Source organism: Grammomys surdaster, unplaced genomic scaffold (genome assembly GCF_004785775.1).
Source record: "Grammomys surdaster isolate TR1022 unplaced genomic scaffold, NIH_TR_1.0 125941, whole genome shotgun sequence".
Classification (NCBI taxonomy): Eukaryota; Metazoa; Chordata; class Mammalia; order Rodentia; family Muridae; genus Grammomys; species Grammomys surdaster.
Genome location: NW_021620763.1, coordinates 2,366,133 through 2,388,908, shown reverse-complemented (window position 1 = coordinate 2,388,908; position 22,776 = coordinate 2,366,133). Strand labels below are relative to the sequence as shown.

General features: G+C 49.4%; 1 protein-coding gene across 1 annotated transcript in view; it reads left to right on the top strand.

Moving 5' to 3' along the window:
- Igsf3 (immunoglobulin superfamily member 3) overlaps positions 1-16,980 on the top strand; it is a 38,105-nt gene extending 21,125 nt beyond the window's left edge. Inside the window, exons 8-11 of the mRNA XM_028753020.1 lie at positions 7,932-8,342; positions 11,990-12,397; positions 14,543-15,019; positions 16,713-16,980. Of these exons, the coding sequence (XP_028608853.1) occupies positions 7,932-8,342; positions 11,990-12,397; positions 14,543-15,019; positions 16,713-16,963 (1,547 nt within the window). The 3' untranslated portion in view covers positions 16,964-16,980. The remainder of the gene's footprint in view (positions 1-7,931; positions 8,343-11,989; positions 12,398-14,542; positions 15,020-16,712) is intronic.
- The last annotated feature ends 5,796 nt before the right edge of the window (positions 16,981-22,776 follow it).

Here is a 22,776-nt window from a genome sequence, read left to right as displayed (position 1 = left end):
GTGTGTGTGTGTGTGTGTGTGTGTGTGTGTGTGTGTGTGTGTGTGTGTGTGTGTGTTGTGTGTGTGTTGGAACACAGAGCTTTGTGTATGCAAGCAAGCATTCTACTCCTGGGGTGCCAAGCCCCAGGTATTTTCCTTGAGTCTCCTCTCTGTTTTGTCGTCTGGGTTCCCTGGGTCTTTGTTTTGTAGTATTAAGGCCACAAAGCATTTGGAGCTTCATTGAGACAGTTAAAGATGAAACCAAATATCTACTACCTTTCAGGTTCCTTTATTCTTTTAACTGCTGCCACAAGGTGGCTCTAGGGCCAGGGGAAACCAGGGCCAGCCTCCTTCATCCCACCTTCGCTGTGCAGCCTGCCTTTCCAAGCCTGGCTTAGCATCTTCCAAAGAGATGCCCCTGCCACTAACGAGTATCTTAGTGAATGTTCTTATCTGAGGATAATCAACAAGAAGCCCAGGCACCCGGTGACTAACTCAGTCCATTTATCATCGGCTTCCACTGCTGCAAAGAAAGTCTTTCTCCCTGCCACCTTCTGTGCGGTCTGTACCCAGATTACTTCCTGCCAGAGCCACTGGTGGGGACTGCAGTGCTGCTGTTCACTTCATCCAGCTCTCTGGTTAGCTGGCATGGATGCCTTGCTGTCAGAAGTGACTTGCCAAGGATTTATCATTGGCTACTTCCAATCCATCGGCATGCTACGGATCCTATGATCCCCAAGGCAATTGATCGATCGATAGCTTCCCTTTCTGTCCTTGATTTAGACTAGTCTTATCTGTTTGATCCCATACTGTGACCCCATGGGGCACTGAGGCAATACTTGGCCAGTCCAATGTGCTCCATTCTCGTTCAGTCCCCCCCCCCTTTTTAGTTGTGAAGCATCATCTTCCTTCCTTCTGATTTTCTTCAGTTCCAAAAACACCCTCCAATTTCACGTGGCTAAATACAGAAGCAATAAGGGAAATGTCAGCACTCACTTTGCAAATGTTTATGACTATCCCTCGGTCTAGCTATTAAATATTGTGCATTAAAATTGACAAAGCAATAAACAAGCCTCCAGGCGGACAGCATCCGGTGGTAGAAGGCTGCTTGTCAGTGGGTATATTCTTCTGGGAGCAGACTGATGGACAGTCAGGATGAATATTTAATGCCCTCTGCATGTTGCCAAATCTGTGTTCTTCATGTTCTCTGCTGACCTGGCAGATTGGGCTAGCCGAGAGTCTGAGGTATGTGAGCATGGGCTATCCTTACCAGAGAAGTGGCCCTGCATCCTCCCTGGGCAGCCTGAGTTCTCCTCCTTCTAACCCATTCAGCTTCTGCCTGCCTGTTGTCTATGCAGGACAGAGCAAGCCCAAGGCTAAGAGTCCTGAGAGAACATCTCAGCCCTCCATTCATGCTTAAGCCTTGTTGCCATGGTGGCAGCAGGTGTCTGCCTAATGTCAGTTACTGGTGACGGTCAGCTAGGGCCACTGCTCTGCCTGTAGGCAGGTTGGACAGGGTCGGGTGTGGCTGGGCTTCTCCCAGTTCACTCTTTTACCTTTCAACCCTTGCTGCTTTTCCTTTGCCCACCTGCCTATGCCCCTTTGGGCATGTTTGAGCGCCTGCTGGCTCTGCAGGTGTGGCACTGCAGGTGTGGGTGTGGCACACAGGACTTCACTGTAGACTGTGGATGAGAATAGGGTTAGACCTTCCAGAATGGAGATTGAGCCAGCACCGGGAACCCTGGTTCATTCTTGTTAAAGATGAGGGCCTTTAGCATATGGCCTGGGGGGGTGTCCCACGTCTACCAGATCGCGGGCTGTGTGACTGAGAAAGAATCTTTGTAAAACTGGGAATAATATTTACTTGCTAGGACTACTGAGGAACACATACTTAGTATGCGTGACGACCTTATGGTAGAAGATAGCCTGAGATGAACGTTTCTAAGACGAAAGCACCCTAACCTGTGGAATTGGGGCTTTGGTCATGTGTAGCTCTTTTGAAAGAATTTCTTTCTATTTTTAACCATGTGTGTATGTCTGTGTGTGTGCACATAGGAATACAGGTACTTGGAGAGACAGAGGATGGTGTCAGACCTCCTGGAACTGGAGTTCCGTGTGGTTGTGAGCCGCCTGACCTGTGCTGGGAACTGACCGTCTCTGCATGAGCTGTTTACAGTCTGAACTGCTGAGCTGCCTCTCCAGCCTCATGGACTCCTTTTAAGTGGCAGATTAAACGACAGTGTATCTTCACTGAAATTAAATTAAATCCAATGCAACATTTCTAGTCACATAATCTTTAAATGCCATCAGCTTCCCTCAACCCCCTATAGCACTTTTTTGTTTGTACTGGAATTAGAGGCATGTGACACCACCTGGCTAGGACAGTGACAAAGAGCTCAGTCATGGCCAGAGGGGCTGTGACTGCTGCCCCTAACTGCAGAGTGATGGCCATTACAAAGAGTGACTGAAGAGGATAAGGAGAGGGTCTCTCCTGGTTGGCCCTATATATTAAAAACATGAAGAAGAAAAAAGAGGGATACTCTGTTTACTGGAAAAGTAAAGTAGGCTCTAGTCTCAAAGGCAGAATTCTCATGAATGTCATTTGAAAGTCACACGGGACACAGGACAGAGAGAGAATTTGAGATAGTAAATATCTCCCACTCCCTAAACCAATGTAATCAAATCAAAAGACCTTCTGCCTCCAGATCCCTGTGATGATGTGGGATTGTATGGGTGGTGGTGGCATTGCCTTGTGGAGAACTGATGTCCCAGGGACAGGCGCTCAGCTTGGAAATGACCACTCTCCTGCTTGCCCTTTAGAAAGATCTCCCTGGCTGAGACGGAGGCTGGGAGACTTGTCTTCAGGCTGAGGTCTGAGAAAGAGCGTATCAGGGACTGGGTAGGGAGGCCATGGCCATCCAGAGGGAGAAGGACAGGAACTGAGACATGACAGGGACATAGACACTTCGAGTTCAAGTTCAGTGACTTCGTGAGTGACAGGTGCTTTTTCCACTTGCTTCCCAGAGTGTGCATGCATGTATGTGTACATTTTGAGGGAGAGGTGTCCCCAGAGCTCCCCATTCTTCCCCAGTCTCTTGGTTGACCTGATTCCTTGCCCTTGAAGGATCTTTCTTTTTTTTTTTAAGATTTATTTATTTTATGTATGTGAGTACACTGTTGATGTCTTCAGACACACCAGAAGAGGGCATCAGATCTCATTACAGATGGTCGTGAGCCACCATGTGGTTGCTGGGAATTGAACTCAGGACCTCTGGAAGAGCAGACAGTGCTCTTAACCACTCTCAACTCCACTTGAAGGATCTTATCCACCCCAGCCACTGGCTTCCTCTGTCCCTGACATTCCCGTCAGACGTTTTAGAAAGAGCGGAGTCTCCCTTCCTTATCTTCATTCTTTCCTCTTTGCTCCTCCCTTGCTGTCTTGCACAGAATCTGCCACGCACAAGATCCTGCAGGCTCACAAACCCACAGGTCTCTGGGAGTCACTCTTATCCCCATTTCTGACCCAGTACAATTCTAACTTGCCAAGTAGCTGTGCCACCCACCAAATCCTCCCTGAGAGCCACAGTGGGCAGGGTCAAGAACTGGCCCCTCCCCAGTCTTGGCCATACCCCCTTCTGACATCATCTGCCACACCCAACCACTGGCTTTTGCCGGATCAGTACAGGGAGTCTGGCCTTGTAGTTCTTCACCTGTTGGACCCCAGCTCATTCATTTCTCAGAGTCCGGCTCAGGGATCACAGCTCTTTGCAAGGTTCTCTCTCTCTTTTATCACAGTCAGAATTAATGACCCCTCCTTTAAAAGATTAATTGGGTTTTTAATTCAATCACCTATTAGTTAATATGATTAGCAATGATTGGGTCATAGTTCTTTTGCCCAGACATTTGCAAAAGGAGGAGTCCTTTTAAAAATGACCCTTGATGTAAGGCAGTTATGGTTGAGTTTAAGGAGAATCATTTACTAAAGGAGCAAGTGCCTTCTGCATGAGCAGTGCACACATAAGCCCGAGCCAAAGGATGGGGAGGGAAGCAACTGCTGCTCTCTGCTGCTGAGTCCCTCGGTTCACTGTCCTGCCTCATAGCAAAGCAGCCTTTACCGGACTGACAGATTCTCTTAGCTTTGATCCAAGGAAGGGCATTCCCTCGAATGATGGGGGCTGCTGGGAAGGCAGATGCTGCGATATACCATGCCCCAGCCTGCCTGGCCCTCCTCCTGCCTCCTGCTGCATTCTCTCTTCTGCTATGTGAGTGAAGGGATTGACCAAGCCTACCTTTGCGTATCTTTACTTACTTTCACCTCTGCATTCATTGGCTCTCCCAGTGCTCACTGCTGAACAGTCACACCCAGGGGTTCCCTGGCTGAAGGCAAGCAAGTCTGGATCTCTACAGACCTTGTTCTAATGGAGACTGTGATGCAGTAGGTCTGAGAGTCTGTCTCTAAGAAATCCACCCAGTGGATCTGATGCTGCTGATCCATAGTGCTTAGGATATTTTGGTTTTTGTGTACTAATACTTTATGTATATGGGTGTTTTGCCTGTGTGTATGTCTGTATACTTTTATGTGCCTGGTGCCAGAAGAGGGTACTGGATACTCTGGACCTGGAGTTACAAACAGTTGTGAGCCTCCATGGGGGTGCTGGCAATTGAACCTAGGTTCTCTGGAAGAACAGACAGTGCTCTTAACCACTGAGCCACTCCTGCTGACCTAGAATTTATTTTATTCTATTTGATTTATTTAATGTCTGTGTATGGTGTGGAGGAAGTAGGCACGTGACACACGTGACGTCACATACATGTAGAGGTTAGTGGACAACTGTTGGGAGTCAGTTCTCACCTTCCTTGGGTCCTTGGGTTTGAACTCAGGTCTCCAGGAGTGCCAGCAGGCATCTTATCCTCTGAGCCATCCTGATGGCCCTGTCTACAATACTTTAAGAAGTGTGTGTGTGGGGGGGTCTCTGTTTGGGATATAAAGTAAATTTAAAAATTAATTTTAAATTAGTTTTGTTGGGTGTGAGCCCTTGGGAAGCAGAGGCAGACAGGTCTCTGTGAGTTCAAGGCCAGCTTGGTCTACAAAGCAAGTCCAGGGATTGTTACACAGAGAAAACCTGTCTTAAAAAAAAACAAAAAAGAAAAAAAAAGTTCAATTGCCACTGTTTGTCAGTGTCTCACCTAAGCTTTGAGCTTGGGACCACAAGTACAAACCAAGAGGGGATGAGGAGCGCTAACTAAAGCTTAACTATTGTTCAGGGTCCGCTCAGCCTCATACTAAACCCCTCCGTAGCTAATGCATTTCATCTGCAGGGCACTCTGGGTGAATTAGATCCACACTTTTGCTGCTCTTGTTTGCAGATGAAAACACTGGTCCTTAGGAAAGTCGGGGCTCTCCTAAGCGGGAGGGAGGGAGGGAGGGAGGCCTGCAGATGCACCTTGCCCAGGGCGATGCTGAGGCGGGCTTGTGAATGCTTCCTAATGAGCTGTGGAGCCCCCTGACTCCTCCAGGCTTCAGGAGGTGTCCTCCCTACACCTGAGATACGAGAGGAAATGCAGAGCTTATCTAAGAACTGACCCCCTGCCCATCTGCCAAGCATTCACAAAATTTCAAAGTACCTCTCTCTTAAGCTCCCGGACACTTCATAATATTTTGACATGGGATGCTGAGAGAGAGAGAGAGAGAGAGTTAGAGAGTGAGAGAGAGAGAGAGGGTGAGAGAGAGAGAGAGAGATAGAGATAAACAAGAAGAAAAAGAAGAAGAAGAAGAAGAAGAAGAAGAAGAAGAAGTAGTAGAAGAAGAAGAAGAAGAAACTGGAAATGCTTTGAAATATTTCTCTTCCTTGGCTTGTGGTTCTTTGACCATGTGACTGAGTAGAACTTGAGTCATAGCATCCCAGTTTAACATATGCAGTTACTATAGCAATTGAGGTTTCCTTAGTAACAGTTGCAAAAATAATCTGGCCCCAATTAATAATACATTTTAAAGCTCTTTCTACTCTACACTGAACAACCCAGTTCATCTGGCCAAACACCAGATGATTCAGGTGGTGCCGTCTGGACTGATTGAGATCCATTTGCAGGTGGTGAGTTGGGTTGGAAAGGGATGAGAAGAGAGCAAGCAGGTTGCTTCGGGCCTCACAGGAGTCCACTCAGGAAAGGTGACCAGCAGGCCAGGGCCAGTGGAGCCTCTAGGATTACCAGTGTGCCCGAAGGACCTTGTGTTTGAAGAAAAGGGAAAGTGGAGAGACTGGCTGGTACAAACAGATGAAACTGGAGCATGGGCCACAGCTCGTCCTGATGTGTTCTCCATGGCTCGACGTCTGTGTGTAAATTCAAAGGTCCTCCACGAGGGGACAGTCTGCCTCAGCAGCAGGAGGCAGGTCCTCAGAGATGCTTTTGTAGTAATGGTGCTGGCTGTGGGACCCTGCTGTGCCTTCTCACTAAAGTTTTAAGTCCATCGTAAGCGTTTGTCTGGGTGCTACTGGGCACACAGAGGAGCAGTCTATGGCTGTCAAACACTCTCTTTCCTTACACATGAGACTCAGCCCCTTGAAGCCTCTAAACAAAGCAGGCCAGCTAAGTGGCCAGAATCCCAGGGCCCAGCTAGGGCCCAGCTGCACACCTGAATAGTTTCTGCACATTCCAGCGGCAGACTCCAGTCTTAAGGAAGCAAGGGCTCCTCAGCGGGCCTGGAGATGGGTCTGGCCAGTTGGCTGAAGCCCTGGCTGTTCTCTCGCTGTGGGACCTGTACCATACCCTGGGTTTTCCTCAGCTGGCAGAGTGACCCAGAATTAAGATGTGAAGAGGGGGGTGGGTGGGCAGCTGCTCTCACTACCAGCTCATTTAGAGAATTGCCTTCTCCTTTCCTCTCAGGTTAGTAGGGAACACGGGTAAGTATAATGATACATAGGGGAATATTCTCCAATAATCTCCAACACCATACATTTCACGAGGGTTTGGCTTCTTGGCAACTTAAAGATGAACATTTGCTCTGCTATGAGCAGGGCAGCATATGGAGTTGGCTCTCCCCATTATCATTGTCTGCCGTTGGCCATCCTGTGGCTTCTGCGCTGCAGTGGTAAGGGAAGGAGCTGGTGCTGGCTCTGCTGTGTCCCTTGCTGTCCTCACTGCTTCAGGACCTGCACTGGCCTCTGCTATACTGCCTGTTGTCACATCTCAGTCTCTGAGAAAACACGGAGGGAGACCTGTTCTGCTTTCCAAAGCCCAGGTACTGTGCTAGGCTATGCAGTACAGGAGTGAGAAAGGACACTGGCAGTGAGCACTGTGAGGCTGGGGCTGTCCCACTCTCAGGGTGTCCCCTGAGAAGGGGATGATGAGAAATAGCAGCTGACTGAATGGAAAAGTGTCATCTCTGTTCCTGGGAGCTTGGGGGTCTAGGGAAGAGGAGAGGCAGGAAGGCAGCTGGGTGTCAGAGGGCACCAAACAGGGAATGGGAGACAGACAGAGATTGAGTAGAAAGCGGGGTCTGGCAGGGACATGAAAGAGAAGACAGAACAATGGGGACAGTGGCCAAGGTTCAGGGTAAAGTTTGTGGGTCAGGGGAGCTGGAGGAGCTGAGGGGAAGTCCTAGGAGGCGAGTCAAGTCAGTTGAGCAAGGGCCAGGCTCTGAAGGGCTTGTGCTGGCCAAATGAAGTTTCTTTAGATTGTACAGACAGTTGGGAGCCATTAAGCATTTTAAGCAAGGTCAAGCTCTGGGCAGATTGGTGTCTTGGCTGGGTACGGACAGTGGCACAGGGAGAGTGGACAGGGCACAGGATGTGACAGCAGGCCAGTAGATGGGCGGCTGACACTGAGGGAGGTTTGGGGGGATCTCATTCCTGCTCTGTTCCCTGATGGGCAGAACCAGTCTCCCAGCCTAGAAGTGAGCTTGAGACAGGCCCAGACTCTGTTACTCCTTCTCAGTTGCCCTCTTCCCTTCACAGTGACAAAGCTTCAGGTGAGCAAATCAAAGAGAACCCTCACACTGGTGGAGAACCGGCCAATTCAGCTGAACTGCTCCGTCAAGTCCCAGACCAGCCCAAACTCGCACTTTGCCGTGCTGTGGTATGTTCACAAACCCTCAGATGCGGACGGCAAGCTCATTCTCAAAACCACGCACAGTTCAGCCTTTGAGTATGGAACCTACGCCGAGGAGGAGGGCCTGAGAGGCCGGCTGCAGTTCGAGAGGCATGTGTCAGGGGGCCTGTTCAGCCTCACTGTGCAGAGAGCTGAGGTCAGCGACAGTGGTAGCTACTACTGCCATGTGGAGGAGTGGCTGCTGAGTCCCAACTATGCCTGGTACAAGCTGGCTGAGGAGGTTTCAGGGCGCACAGAGGTCACTGTGAAGCAGCCAGGTAAGAATGGAAGGTGTGGCCACCATTGGCCTGTGGGTTTCCTGCAAACTATGGCTTGGGGAGCTCTGTAGCCGTACCCACCACATGCATGTGCACGCGCGCATCATACTGTGGGTATGATTGTAGGTGCATGAGCTGTCAACTCTGGTGCCCTACAGACCTTCTACTGGACCTGCTATGGTCCTAATGCTGATAGGCTCAGGAGCGTCCTCACGTCTCTCGTGGGAGCCTCTCCAGTGAGCTTCTGAGGGCAGCTGAGGTCTCCAAAGTGCAGGTGACATCTAGGACACTGAGCTGCTCTGCGAGCATCAGTTCTGCTGTTGGCAGCCCTGGCTAGCTTTCTCCCTGGAATGCCAGCCCCCAGAACAATGCATGACAGACCTGCTATTTGATTCTAGTATGGAAAGGCTGAGCCCCTCACAGCCTCTGCTTTTAAGTTAACATGGCTTCTGAATTCTTGTAGAGTGGCCTTCACTGCACTGTCCACCCACCTTCCCTCATGTGTCCTGTGTGTATTGTAACCATCTGTGCTTCCTCAAGGGCCAACAGCACAGTCCTATCTGCATGTGGTCCCCTGCACCTGTGATGAGCCCCTCCTCCCATTCTCCTGTCCACATCCCATCCCCAAGACTTCACTCAGCACCACTTCCAGGAAGCCTGTTCTATTTCTTCCATATCCTTGTAGGGAGAGACCCTTATAAACTCAGTATGGTAGCTATTTTCATGTCTTCTACAGTACTTATAAGCATGGTCTCTATGGTTAGAGCTGTGTCTTTATGTCATCAGCCGCTGGCATGGCATCCTTAGTAAGTACTGGGTGCTGAAGTAATTCATGGTGACTTTTTTAAACCAACACAGGGCCTATGCCCTGCTTATGTCATCGTGGAACATACAAAGAAACTCCTTTATCTCCATCTTCTCAGAGAGGCATTCCCATGTCATTCTGACTTAAATAACATCCTGTCACTGGTTATTCCATTGCCTTTACAAAACATAGCCCCGCCCCCACATCCTGTCCATTTACCTATTCATATGTAAATAATTATGAATCACTTTTCATGTTTATACTTACAACCCACTTATCAGCTGCCGTGTGTTATTTATATATTCAAACACAAACACACTCACAATCACACACACTCACACATGCACACATGCATACACACACTCACATGCACACATACACACACACACACTCACACACACACAGACACACAGACACACAGACACACACACACACAGAGGTATATTTGTTGCCTATCTCTTACACTAGATGAAGCTCCTTCAGTGAGTACAGAGACTTCATTTCTTTGCCAGACTCCCAGCAAAGCCATGGGACTGGGGACAGAAATCTAGATGTGGCCGGACCCAGGCTGGATGCAAGGGCACCATTCCCTTCAATTGACTGTGTGTTCTAGGATCCCCCCGGCCACACAGTGACATTTTCTGATAACCGTTCCTCCTGCATAGAGCAGAAGGTCCACCTCTGAGGGGTTTCCTATGGCTGTCACCGTGACCGGGGTCCTGACTGCCTACCAGGCCACATTATGAACCTCAAGCTGCTCTCAACTCACCACGTGATCCAGGCAGGCCTTGACCTTGAGATCCCCCTGCCTCAGCCCCCAAGTAGGTGAGGTTGCCATCTGTGCTGCCTCAGGGCTTCTGATTGCTGAGGGCTGTGGTCTGGCCCGCCCATGCTCTCTGCCTTGCTCTGACTCTGCCTTCCACCCCAGTTTGTCTCCATTAGGATAATGCTGTTCTTGGTTCTCTGATCCCCCCTCCAAGGTCTCTTCCCTGCCCTCCAGTCTTCTTCCATTCTGCCTTTGGTTTGATGCCAGGTAGCTTTTTCTTGGAGGGGTTTTCCCCTCTGAGGGTGCTGTGGACTTAAGTGAGACAGTGCAAAAGGCCATAGGATCCCAGTCTCGAGCGTGGTGGCATCTCTCCTGTAGTGAATTTTAGCACAGAAAACTCACAAGATGCTCACTGTGACGGCTTTGGCTTTTTCAGTTGATTTTATGTTTTGCATCTCGTTTTTCTTCTGTTCCTTGTCCCCCTCCCCCTTTTTCCTGATGAGAAAGCACATATTACTGAACCTTTGCAGGCAGTGGGGAGGGGTCCACAATGAAACCCCTTCAGAGATAGTGCCAGAGTTAACATCTTACATGTATTGTTTGGCCAAACTGTTGAAAAATAGGTTTCTCTCTTCATTTTGTTTTTGGCTTTTTATTTGCAAGTGATCATCGATACGGTATGAAACATTCAGACAGCACTGGAGTGTAGCAAGAGCAAGTATGTCCCACAAGTCACTCAGGGATGTTGGCCCAGTGCTCTTTAACACTTACTTTAACATGATACTGTGTTAGCAGTGTCATGGCTACAGTGTTAGTATCTACTGGTCCAGAGAGGTTCACAGGGACTCCTTGAAGTCACAGGCATGCTGTCAGCAGGAGCTATGGTTCATGATGCTTGTTCCACAGAGGGAAACCTTGTCCATGGCTGTTTAGCTCTTCCAACCCCATCAGTTCTGTCTTGTCTTTGCTGATGTCACAGTGTTCCCTCTCCACCTCAAAAAGGAAGCCATTCAGAGGCACAGTGCTTACACATACTAAACTGTGTTTTTCCTTGGTAGTTCTTCTGTGATTCTGGTCTGCACAGTCCAGTTAATCATATGGTCAGACTTAAAAGTTTATCTTAGCCCAGGTCTGGTGGTGAGGGCCGTAATCCTTGGTCCTCAGAGAGCTGAGGAAGGGGATCATAAGTTCAAGGCTTGCCAGGCTACAGAAGCTCAAGGCTAGCCTGGGCAAGGTTTCACTAACCTTATCTCAAAACACAATTTTAAAAAGGTTGGTGATTGTACTACTTACTGTTCTACTGCTATGAACAGTCACTGTGACCAAGGCAATTTGTACAAGAAAGCATTTGATTAGGGGCTTGCTTCCAGGTTCAGAGGGTGAATCCATGACCATCAAGGTGGGGAGCATGGCAGCAGGCAGGCAGGGTGCTGGAGCAGTAGCTGAGAGTTCACATCTGATCCACAAACCCCAGGAAGTAGGGAGGGAGAGAGAGACAGAGACACAGAGACAGACAGACAGAGAATGGTATAGGCTTTTGAAACCCCAAAGCCTACCCCCAGTGACACAGCTCCTCCAGCAAGGCCACACCTCCTAATCCTTCTCAGATAGTTCCACCAACTGGGACCCAAGCATTCAATATATGAGCCTGTGAGGGCCTTTCTCATTCAAATCACCACAGTGATAGTCAGTAGTATAATGCATGCCTGGCATTTGCAAGACCTCGGCTTTACTCATGCTGGGAGAGGGGCTGGCACTCTGTCCTCGCCCGCCCCTTCTCCTGCTAGCTACCCCATCCATCAGACACACACTGCGGAGACTGTGTCATTAGTCTTTCGTTGCTCATGTTTTTCCTCCCCCAAACATCTCAGCCCCCAAGAATTCCGAACCAGAGACAGCTGCTGCTGAACACAAGGCTCCCACATGGCCAGGGATTCATCACACTCAGAGTATCCTATTTGAGAAGCATGTCTGAGGCATTCTGCTGTGCTCCAGGGGCGCCTGTTCGGCTCCCCTCTCTAGGGTGCTGCTCACTGTTTGCTGTCTTGCCACACTGTTTCTTTCCTCCCTGTTCAGACAGCCGCCTGAAGCTCAGCCAAGCCCAGGGGAGCCTGTCTATTCTGGAGACACGGCAGATCCAGCTGGAGTGTGTGGTCCTGAACCGCACCAGCATGGCCTCCCAGCTGCTGGTGGAGTGGTTCGTATGGAAGCCCAACCACCCAGAGCGGGAAGTAGTGGCCCACCTCAGCCGAGATGCTACCTTCCACTATGGTGAGCAGGCTGCCAAAAACAACCTGAAGGGACGGCTGCACTTGGAGAGCCCATCTTCTGGCGTGTACAGGCTCTTCATCCAGAATGTGGCAGTGCAGGACAGCGGGACCTACAGCTGCCGAGTGGAGGAGTGGCTGCCCAGCCCCAGTGGAGTGTGGTATAAACGGGCTGAGGACACAGCTGGACAGACGGCCGTCACAGTCATGCGACCTGGTAAGACCCCTAGCCTTTGGTGTTTCCACGCTAAGAATGTTTTGGACGCCTCTATTAGGCACTATCTCATCACAGTGACCAGAGACCTAACATGCAGCTTATGGGAAGAAGTGTTGACTTGACAGAGTGTGAGGCAGCAGGGCTGCGCTACATCCAGTAAGAAGCAGAGGGACGTGTACGCTGGTGCTTAGTGGCTTTCTCCTTCTCTGCCTTCTGCTCAGTCTAAGACCCCAGCCCATAGGGTGGTGCTGCTCACATCCCAGGTAAGTGGGCCGTCTCTGGATTCTTCTCTGACATGTTCAACAGTGTGGTTCCTAGGTGATTCCAAATATAGTCAAGAATAAGGTTTAACTATCACGGTCCTGAATATAATGAGTTTATTTAAGAAATTATTTGCAATTAAGCATATGAACATTTATATTACACATTTGTATTCTAAATTCTCTCAACTTGTTTGGCCTATGAATGGAAAATTATACATCTGGCTTTGTCCTCAGGTGATTAGATTTCTTAATTAGAATAAAAGCCAGCAATTAGTTATTCTAGGTCCCAAGAATATTTTCTTTTTAAAGCATGCATTCTGGTCGGAGCAGGTGGCTCCTGTGACAGAAGTCTTGAAGCAGTAGCTGTGTGTTGAGAAGTTATGCCGCTGGCTTTTCAGTGGAAAGGAAGCAATTGTTTAAGTAGACAGTGGCAGTACCTTTAGCCTCCACTCTGCTCCCGGTAGTTCCGATGGCACTAATGACTTTTCCATGCGGCCTTTTGTTCCTCTTGTCTCTATTGCTGTTTCTAAAGTGTGCAAATGCAGATAATTACTGGGTGCAATTATTGTTACATTTAACATATAATTAGGGCTAAGATGAGCAGAGTCCCGTGTCTCCTGCAGCATCACGGTACCATTGATTCTTATCACAGCAGACAGGACAGGGAGCGGAATTGAACTTGTGACCTGTCGGTGTGAATGCATTGCCTATTCACTCTCACAGTTCTTGTACTGTTGCAAGTTCTTCTCCTATGTCACCGAGTCTGACTTGAGCTGCTCTTGTCCTTGATGACTCGTTGTAGTCACAGCTGTGCTGTGTCCCATTCATCCACCTCTGTCTTGGGTCGATTGCCTTCACCTGTACTTACCCATAATGGAGGAGAACCTCTCCCCCGAGTTGTTTTCTGTGTATATAGTTGGCTGTCTTGCTGCTGCTGCTCTAAAGCTTGCCAGGAGACTGCCATTCTGTGGAAGTGCAGAGAAAGGCAGATGAACACGCTTGCCACAACTCCCACCCATTTGGTAGATTATGGGGGGAACTTCCCTAACACCCCACCTTCCATGGTCTGGGAGGAGAAAGACATTTATGGGGAACCAGCTAGGTCCCTGCCAGTTAAACTGATGTTTAGTCTTCCTAAAACACCCCAGTAGTCGATTTCTCTAAAAAGGGAAATGAATCCTGGAGGGAATGTCTACACAGCTGATGAAAGGAAACTGGGTGGGCGCAAGTTTCTGCCATCTTGCCACCTGTGTGATCCTGATGTGGCCCCAAGCTTGAGACCCTGTACATAGTCTAGATCCACCCTCCATCTTTCCTCCCTCCCAGCCTCCCTCTCGTGTTTATACACTAATTTAATTTATTTGTGGGGGTGGTGAGACAAGGGCTCACTATGTAGCCCTGGTTGTCCTGGAATTCTTAGATCAGGCTGGCCTTGAACTTACAGAGATCTACTTCCCTTTGCTTCCCAAGTGCTGGGACTAAAGGTGTATTTAAATTTTTAAATTTTATGTAGGTGAGGGGTGTGTGTGTGTGTGTGTTTACCACATGCCTGGTACCTACAGAGGTCAGCAGAAGTTATTGAATCACCTGGAAATGGAGTTAAGGGTGGTGGCAGGCTACTATTTAGGTGCTGGAAATGGAACCAGTCCTCTGCAAGATTAAGTGTTCCTAAGTTTGGAGCCATTTCTCCAGCACATTCCTTCCTCCTGCGAACCCAGGATGTCTGGCTTATTGACATGGGTTCTGGGACAGCTTAAACTCAGGCTGTCAGTTCAGTGTGACAAGCACTTTTACCTGTGGAGCCACCTTTCTATCTTGTTTTGTTTGTTCTGAGGAAATGAATGCACTCTTTCTCCCTTCTCTGTTCCTTGTCTCTCCCCAGACGCTGCCCTCCAGGTAGACACAGTGGTCCCCAATGCCACCGTGACCGAGAAGGCAGCTTTCCAACTAGACTGCAGCATCTTGTCTCGATCAAGCCAGGACTCCCGCTTTGCTGTGGCCTGGTACTCTCTAAGGACTAAAGGTGGAGGGAAAAGAGGCAGCCTTGGCATTGATGAGCAAGAGGAGGAGGAGGTGGTATTGGAAGAGGAGGACTCTGAAGATCCAACAGAGAGGACAGTCCTGCTGAGCGTGGGACCTGATGCTGTCTTTGGTCCCGAAGGCAGCCCTTGGGAGGGCAGGCTGCGCTTCCAGAGGCTCTCGCCCCTGCTGTACCGGCTCACAGTGCTTGAGGCAAGCCCCCAGGACACAGGCAACTATTCCTGCCATGTAGAGGAATGGCTGCCCAGCCCTCAGAAGGAATGGTACCGGCTGACGGAGGAGGAGTCTGCTCCCATTGGCATCCGGGTTCTGGACACAAGTGAGTTTCCCCAGTTACAGAAGAGGGGTGTCACCTTTGTCCCTGGGGTGTCTATAACGTAAATGCAGAGCTTGGTTGTGGGCTAATATAGTCTTCCTAACTTCAATAGGCATTTGTTAGCAGGGGTTGAGACGTAGAATTTGACACACTAACCCACATAGTTGACCTCAGTTACCCTTGCCTAAAAAATAGGGCTAGGAGTTAAAGATGCCACATGGCTCTTGTGATCTGCCTGAGTCCATTTCAGTAAGATTTCACTGTGCAAGTTTCTCACTTAGTATGCCTTTGTTATACATTAGAGTGCCAGGTCAGTCTGCTGGGAATTAGTAAGTGTTTCTGGACTTGCAGGAGGGAGAAAAGGGGTAAAGCCTGTTATTCATGCTTTCCCTCATGTCTCTGAGTCACTTTTATTTTGGATGCTGACTTAGGGGGCGACTGCAGTAGAATCTGCCTGGTTACTGGGACCAGCCTAGGAGGACAGAGCTGGAGGAGTTTAGAGGCAATAAGAGTAAGCTGTCCCCTCCGAATGGTCCCGAATTCAGTTTCTATCCTGTGAGGAACTTCACTCTGAACAGAGACTGGGTCTCTTTTGATTGGCCATCTGTCAAAATGCAGAGTAGATCAGGCAAAAAATGGTGTTTGCTCTAGTAGAATTGGCTCAGAATGCAGGCACCAAAGAAATCTCAAGTGTTCAACCTCTTTCCAATCGAGGCACACTACCTCATCATCTGCCGTGAGGGTTGGGCTGCTCAGCTCTCTTTCTGCCCGGACTACCGCCTCACTACCATGTTAAGTGAAATTGAAATTTTTATGGGTTGAAAGTGGTTTACCATCAGTAATTTAATATACGTTAGCAAACTGTAAGCGTAAACTGTGTGCTGACTTTTCGTCATTCTGATGGTGTGCCACTATACACTGGAAGGGAGAGTGGAGAAAGACTGAATGGAATCTGCATTCAGTGTCAGAAATGAGAGGGAGAGTGGTGAGGCCACACATGACCTGTGGACCCACACTGTAGACATCCGTAGTTAACTAAGCTTCACGGACACAGGGATCACTGAGAGGCGAAGGCTAATACATGAGCAAGCAGCGCTGACCTGCTGTCAGGGCCCCAGGCTTAATTCTCTTCCATACCTGTAAGTTCACCCTGTGGAGCCATACCTTTAAGTTCACCCTGTGGAGCCACAGACACTGGATACTGTCAGTGGTCCGCAAAAGAAGGTGAGTTGCTAATGTTCAGCAAGTGTCTTTTCTAGGACAACCACTCCCTGAAGCAGGCAGGAAAGGAATGTGCTAGATCCCCTGAGATGGAAGTCTAAGTAGAACTAGGCACAGAAGGACATGTCAGCTACCCGCTTACCATGTAGGAGGGTAAGAAGGAATCGGAGTGAGCTTCTTCACCACCCTAGACACCGTCACGTTCACAGTCAATAAGCTCAACTTGAATGTATGGCTTTCCCAGCAGACGTTATGGATCTCGGTGGGAATGGAGGCACTGCATCATTTGAACTTAAGAGTCATGAGGGTTGGAGTGCTGTGAGAAAAAGAACAAGGCAAAATCTCCCAGTCACTGGTGGCAGGGGAGAGCTAGGAGAGTGTCTGCGGTAGCTTGCTCAGGGCAGGTGAGCTCTGGGGAGCAGGGAGCAGGCGCAGAGTCCAGGCTCCACCTTCACCGTTCCTTGCTGCCTTCCAGGTTCCACCCTGCAGTCGCTCATCTGCTCCAACGATGCCCTCTTCTACTTTGTCTTCTTCTACCCTTTCCCCATCTTTGGCATCCTCATCATCACCATTCTGCTGGTGCGCTTCAAAAGCCGGAACTCCAGCAAGAACTCAGAGGGGAAGAACGGGGTGCCCCTGTTGTGGATCAAGGAGCCGCACCTCAACTACTCCCCGACTTGCCTGGAGCCTCCTGTGCTCAGCATCCACCCAGGAGCCATAGACTAAGGAGGCTGCCGGCACCCCAGCAGACGTTGCCCATGGCAGGGTCGGGTCAGGGGAGCCCTGTGGGCTTTTCCTCATTGCTTCGTGCTCTGTGATTGGACAGGCGACAGCACCCGAACTCTGCAGTTTCCGTGCAGGAACCAGTCAGACCTGAAACGTGTTGGAAGCTTCCGGTCACGGAGATGACTGCCTTCGGGCAGCGGTCCTGGTTAGCTATTCACACCGAGGTGTCGTGATGCCAACGTCCTAGGTTCCTAGTTTTTGGTTTTGGTAACTTAGTGCGTAGCTCCAGGTGCCGCATCTACTCGCCAGTCTATCTCATGGTCTCAGATCGGTGCTACGGGGTTTCCTGTTCTGTGTGATGTACTCTTTTAAGTCCCTTTGGTCCTCTCCATTTGGATCCCATAATGTTGTGGAAGAGTTTCTCTCACAACTGATAAGCAAGAGGAAGACGCCTTCATAGTAACAAGGAATCTCTTCCAAGACATTTTTGTTTTTGCACATTTGAAAATGCCACCCGTGGATCAAAATACACCCAAACATTTTTTTTTTTTTACTTTCTTAGCAAGACTTGAAAAATATGTATAGCGTGGGCCCAATTTGTATCTTATCTCTTCCCTCAGCCGTAGTCGTTGGAACCACTTTATAGTCAAGATGAAAGCATTGAATTTCGCTTCAAAGGACTGCACATGTGCAGAAGAAACCCTGCAGAACCCCATTAGGAGTAGATGGTGTCCAGCCAGCCAGTCTGTCAGGGAGGCAAAAAAGGCCTCAGTTTCATCCTTGCCAAAAAAATAGACAAGCCAACTTGGAGGATGGGTCAAGGGCTCCAGATGGCACCGGTTCCTAGGGTTGCCCTGAGCATTACCAACCTCTGTATTGATCAAAGGCAATGATTGGGGGTGGGGGGGGGTGTTGGCTTGACTTTGACAACCTCAGTCTCTTGACTTACCCCTGAGCAGGTAGCTTTTTTCTGTAGGTGCTTTGCCAAATTATCAAGGGGAAATGTCTAGTGAGGCCGGAAAGGCCCTGAGTGGAGGGAACTGTATGACCGAAGTGGCCCTCGAGCACAGGCCCAGTGGAGCGTGCCGAGCTGTCACACTGAGCTTAGCAGAGTGGAGGAGTAGGAGGGGGTCTTAGAGCCTGACGTTGAGAGGCTGGAGGAATACTTACCCTCTGTCTTCCTTCCAGTGAGCCTTTCCTCGGTGCGGGCTTCCTTATCCATCACTGACTGCTCTTCCTGAATCTCAGTGCTGTAGGGATATTGTCCTAGGATAGGACCAGGCACAGCCCTTTGCAATTCTTGTTGTCCCCCTACTTTCAACAGACAACTGAGAACAGGAGTTGTCACCTTCCTGTGCATGAGCGTGCACACGTGTGTGTGTGTGTACGTGTGTGTGCGTGTGTGTGTACACACGAGAGACAGAGGCAGAGAGACAGAGAGACAGAGAGAGTGTGTGTTTAGGTTGTTTGGTTATACTGGGGGCTTTTAATTTTCAGCCCACAAATCCAGACTCCACTGCCTCCACTCTGTTAAGCCAGATGCTTCGTTGCCTCGGAGCCTCATCAATTGCAAATCCTCCCATTTGCCTTTTGCTCACTCTGCTCATCTTGTGAACCCTCTTTCCCCTCTCCTTCAGCAGCCACACCTTCTCTGGGGAATTGGCATCCTGAGTCCCAAGATAGAGCCCCTGGGAAAAAGCAACCCAAGATAGTAGAAGTAAATCTAGTGAGTGCTTTCTGCCATGTCTGGTCCCAAGAATAAACAGACAACGCAGAGGCTGCAGGACTCCCAGGCCATTGGGCCAGATCATTATGGATCCTTCCAAGTGGTCTGCTAGGTGTGGGCCGTGTGCTGAGCAGAGGCAAGATGCGCCCTGCAGCCCGACAATCCTTCCTCCTCCTGGCCCTCTGTTCTCTGAGAAGTGTCCAGGCAGCGCCACCTTAATCCCTCCTGTGGCTGCCCTGCTGACTCTCAGCTTTGCTGCACGAACACATCAGAGGGACCAAATTGGCTCAGTCACGAAGAAAGAATGTCTTTTGTTCTGTTCCTTCGTTTCATGGGTGTGGGCTCCTGGTGGGTAATTGCTGACTCCTGAGTTTTAGGCTGAGTCAGGGAGGGAAGATTGACACCAGACGGCTGGCCTGGATTAAGATTTCAGATTGGCTCTGTAGCAGCAGAAAACGCAAGTTAATATGCGAAGCAACCGCAGGACGTTTGCAAGGAGCAAAAAAAATCTAAGTATTTTAACAACCGATTTTTGCGTTTATTTTCTGTGGGGCTGGGGTATGCAATCAAAGGTTAAACTCTGAGCTTTCTATGAAAACAAAACAAAAAAACCCAAAAAACAAAAACAACAACAACAACAAAAAAAAAAACAAAAAAAAAAAAAAAGAGAAAGAAAAACCCAAAACCCTCAGGACCCTCTGTGGCTGGTTCTATGGACATGTGTTAGCAGATAAATGGTGATGGCGCCCTCCAGTGGCTAGAAGGCTTCACTGCATATTGTCTGTTGGGGCTTTCTTTGGTCCTCTGAGTTCAGAGTGTTCAGTAGAGACTCCTGACATCTGTCCTCTCCAGTGTCACATTTAATGAGACTCTCCACTGTGCTAGGCACGTCCCAGGACACTGTATGACCACAGCCTCTCTCATCGGGGTGTTTCTGTAGCAAGTTTTCATATTTGTTTCAAACAATGGTGTCTCTGCGTTCATGTTGAAGACAGATGGGATAAGAAGACTATCCGTGCATGAAGTAGAGAACCGTTGGGTGGGTTCGTTTTTTTAAAAGGAGAAGCTATTTGTAAGCCGCTGCACAAAGACATTTTATATACACTGCAGAGACCTGTAGTAAATTATGTTGACAATACACTGTTTACATTTTCTGGAGTCTGATGTCCTCCTGCCCCTCACTGAGCCAGCTGCCTCCTGCTGCAGGACAGCGGGTGCTCGGTGGGTGGGCTGGAGTTCTGCTCTTGGCACTGATGTACCAGAGTTGAGTTTTACAAGCTGTAGTTTTTCTATGCATGCCCTCACCCAGCCTAAATTATGTTTTTTTTTGTACAAATGATAAAAAAAAAACTTTCTCAAGACACTTTTGCCACATGCTGAAATGTATCCCAACTCTACACCTACCCGGTTAAGAGGGCAGCCCTGGAGCTGTGACACAGGCGCCCCTGGGGTCCCACTAGGCAGACTGGGAAGCTGACATTACGGTGGGTTATGTGACTATTGTTTCTTTGGTGGGAAATGTAGGATTAGAGGACCCCAGTGAGAACAGCCTTCCAGCTCACTAGGGCCTCTGCAGCGAGACCTGACCGTCCTTCCCCAGCCCCATCAATGTTCACGAGTGGAAGTGGACCACAGGCCTCCCTGGCTAGGCATAAGGATAGGAGCTGGACAGCCCCAGGCAGTGAGACTTGGACACCAGTTACTGCTGTTAGTGGCTGCCAGATGCCAGCTGAGAAGCATTGGAGTATTGCAGGCCCCAGAAGTGCGCACACTTAGTTGGGTCTTCGCAGTTCATAGACATGCAGAGGAGGTCACCCCTCCCTGCTCCTCCCCTTTGTCTCCTCCCTTTCCTCCCCTCCCCTCCCTTCCACCAATCATTTCCAGCCTGCCTCCCCCAGGCTCAGCCCGTCCGCTTTCCCCGGGTCCCAGCCCTGTTTGCTGTGTTCTCCTTATCACCTTCCTGCACCTGCTCACTCGGCCACAAGTTAAACTGCAGCTGCTTATCCCCTAGGTGCCCACAGTGGTTCCGTGATAAGTCTTAAATGCGTCATTTTTGCTTATGAGGCTGTTTATTTCATGGTACCCACAAAATGGCTTAGGTACTTAACAGAATGGCTCCCTGTTAAGTCTTACGCGTTATTTTTGCATGATTCCCGCCACCCCAAATGCCTTATTTCTACCAGGAGTTACATTTTAAAAAGGAAGTAGAGTATTGGAGTCAGGTTACCCCTATTAAGCCCTTGGTTAAGTGACCATGTACCTGCCTATGAGGAGTAGGATGAAAGTGACCGTCTGTGTGTTTGGGTTTAAGGGCTGTGTCTTGTCACTGTGTTCCAGATCCCTATGCTTTATAGTTCCAAGTGTTTGGTAAAACTAAAGCCCAGGGCAACAGGAAGTGGCCTGCCACAAAGTGTCATCCAAGCTTCATGGCCATCGTTTCTTAACCTCCATCCACAGTTAGCCACAGTGCTGAGAAGGGAAAGCTGGACGACACAACGCCAGTCACAGGATGAACGCACGCCAGCAATCCTTTTAGAAAGGGACGTAGAGGCAGTTCTCAGCATGTGAAGGGAGCTCATCGGCTCATGGGACATCGGAAACCACTTTGGATTCATGAAGTCTGCTAGGCAGGGCCCATTGGCACATCCATCTAGAGATGCGTGATGGGAACATGGCCTCTCCCAATGAAAGAGCTGGCTCTGCTCACTGGTCAGAGAGTACAGTCACAGGTCTAACAAATCCACCCTCAGCCAGTAGTACATGGAGACCGTGACCCAAGGCACTTCCCCCTACCGGGTGATGGGGCAGTCCTTTCTGCAGCTTGCCTCTGCCTGTGCTGACAGCTCTTGCGGCTCATTCCCAGAACCCCATTCATCTCAGTCCAGTCCTGTGTGGGCCAGCCAAAGGGGAGCCTTTAGACTTGGCCCCTCACTGTGTCTCAGGTAAGCCATTTATCTTCTCAAGCCAGCTTGCTCATTGTAAAGTCAGAGGCAACAATCCTGTTACATCCAGCCAGGTAACATGCTTATACCAAGCACCCCCTAACCCCAAACACGGTCATTGTTCTTTTCTAGCCTCTGAGGCAAAGTTCCCACAGCTGCCTGGTGCACGTAGTGTGGTCTCATCTGCCTTTCTGACTGTCAAGGAAAGGGGAGAGAATTGATTTTCTCACTTTCTGAGCCACACCCTGCACCTGCCTGGTTCCCAGGATCTATAGGTGATGTAAAGTAGGCTTCATGGGGGCAGGGCTCCAGTGAATTCCCAGGAACACACCGTCAGAAAGACCTGTAAGATTTCCAGGCTGAATTGAGATGTGGCACTTGGATCACATGTCTATGTGACTTGGGTCCCTGCCTGACGGTAAGGAAGATGATAGCAAGACACATGCTTCATGTTCACAGCTTGACAACATGCTTTGGTGTCTGTCTGGACAGCAGAGAGTCCTGCTCACAGAGTGATGAGTGTTCCCTTGTTGTCTTAGCTGCACAGGGTCAAGCATGATGCTTCTCTCCGCAGGAACAGGGACAGCCAGGAAGAAGGAAATGTCTGAGGGTGCAGGTCTGAAAACAGTAATTTGGCCTGGGGTCTAGTGGGATGGAAGAGACCAAGCCTGTGAAAGCTGGATCCAAAGACTGCTTCTAGCTGGTTGTAGGGAGTACGGGGTGGGATCCCGAGGGAGAGACTGTACCTGGTAGTGGGAGCACAGACGGAGACAGAGGGGCTGGGGATGTAGCTCAGCTGGCAGAATGCTTGGCTGCCCTGCATTCCATGGGGTTACAGAGAAAACAGTCTGTAGTCCCAACAATTGGGAGGTGAAAACAGGAGGATCAGGAATTCAAGGAAGCCCTTCATGACATGTCAAGTTCTTGGCTAGCATGGGCTACCAAAGACCCTGTCTGTAAACAAAAAGCCAAGAGCTAGAGAAATTTCTAAAGTTAAGATACTTGCTATTCCTACAGAGAACGAAGATCAGTTCCTTACATCTGCATGGTAGTTCACAAAGGCTTGTGATTCCAGTTCCAGGGGATCTAGTGCCCTCTTCTGGTCTCCTAGGGCTACTGCATGCACATGGTGTATACACACACTC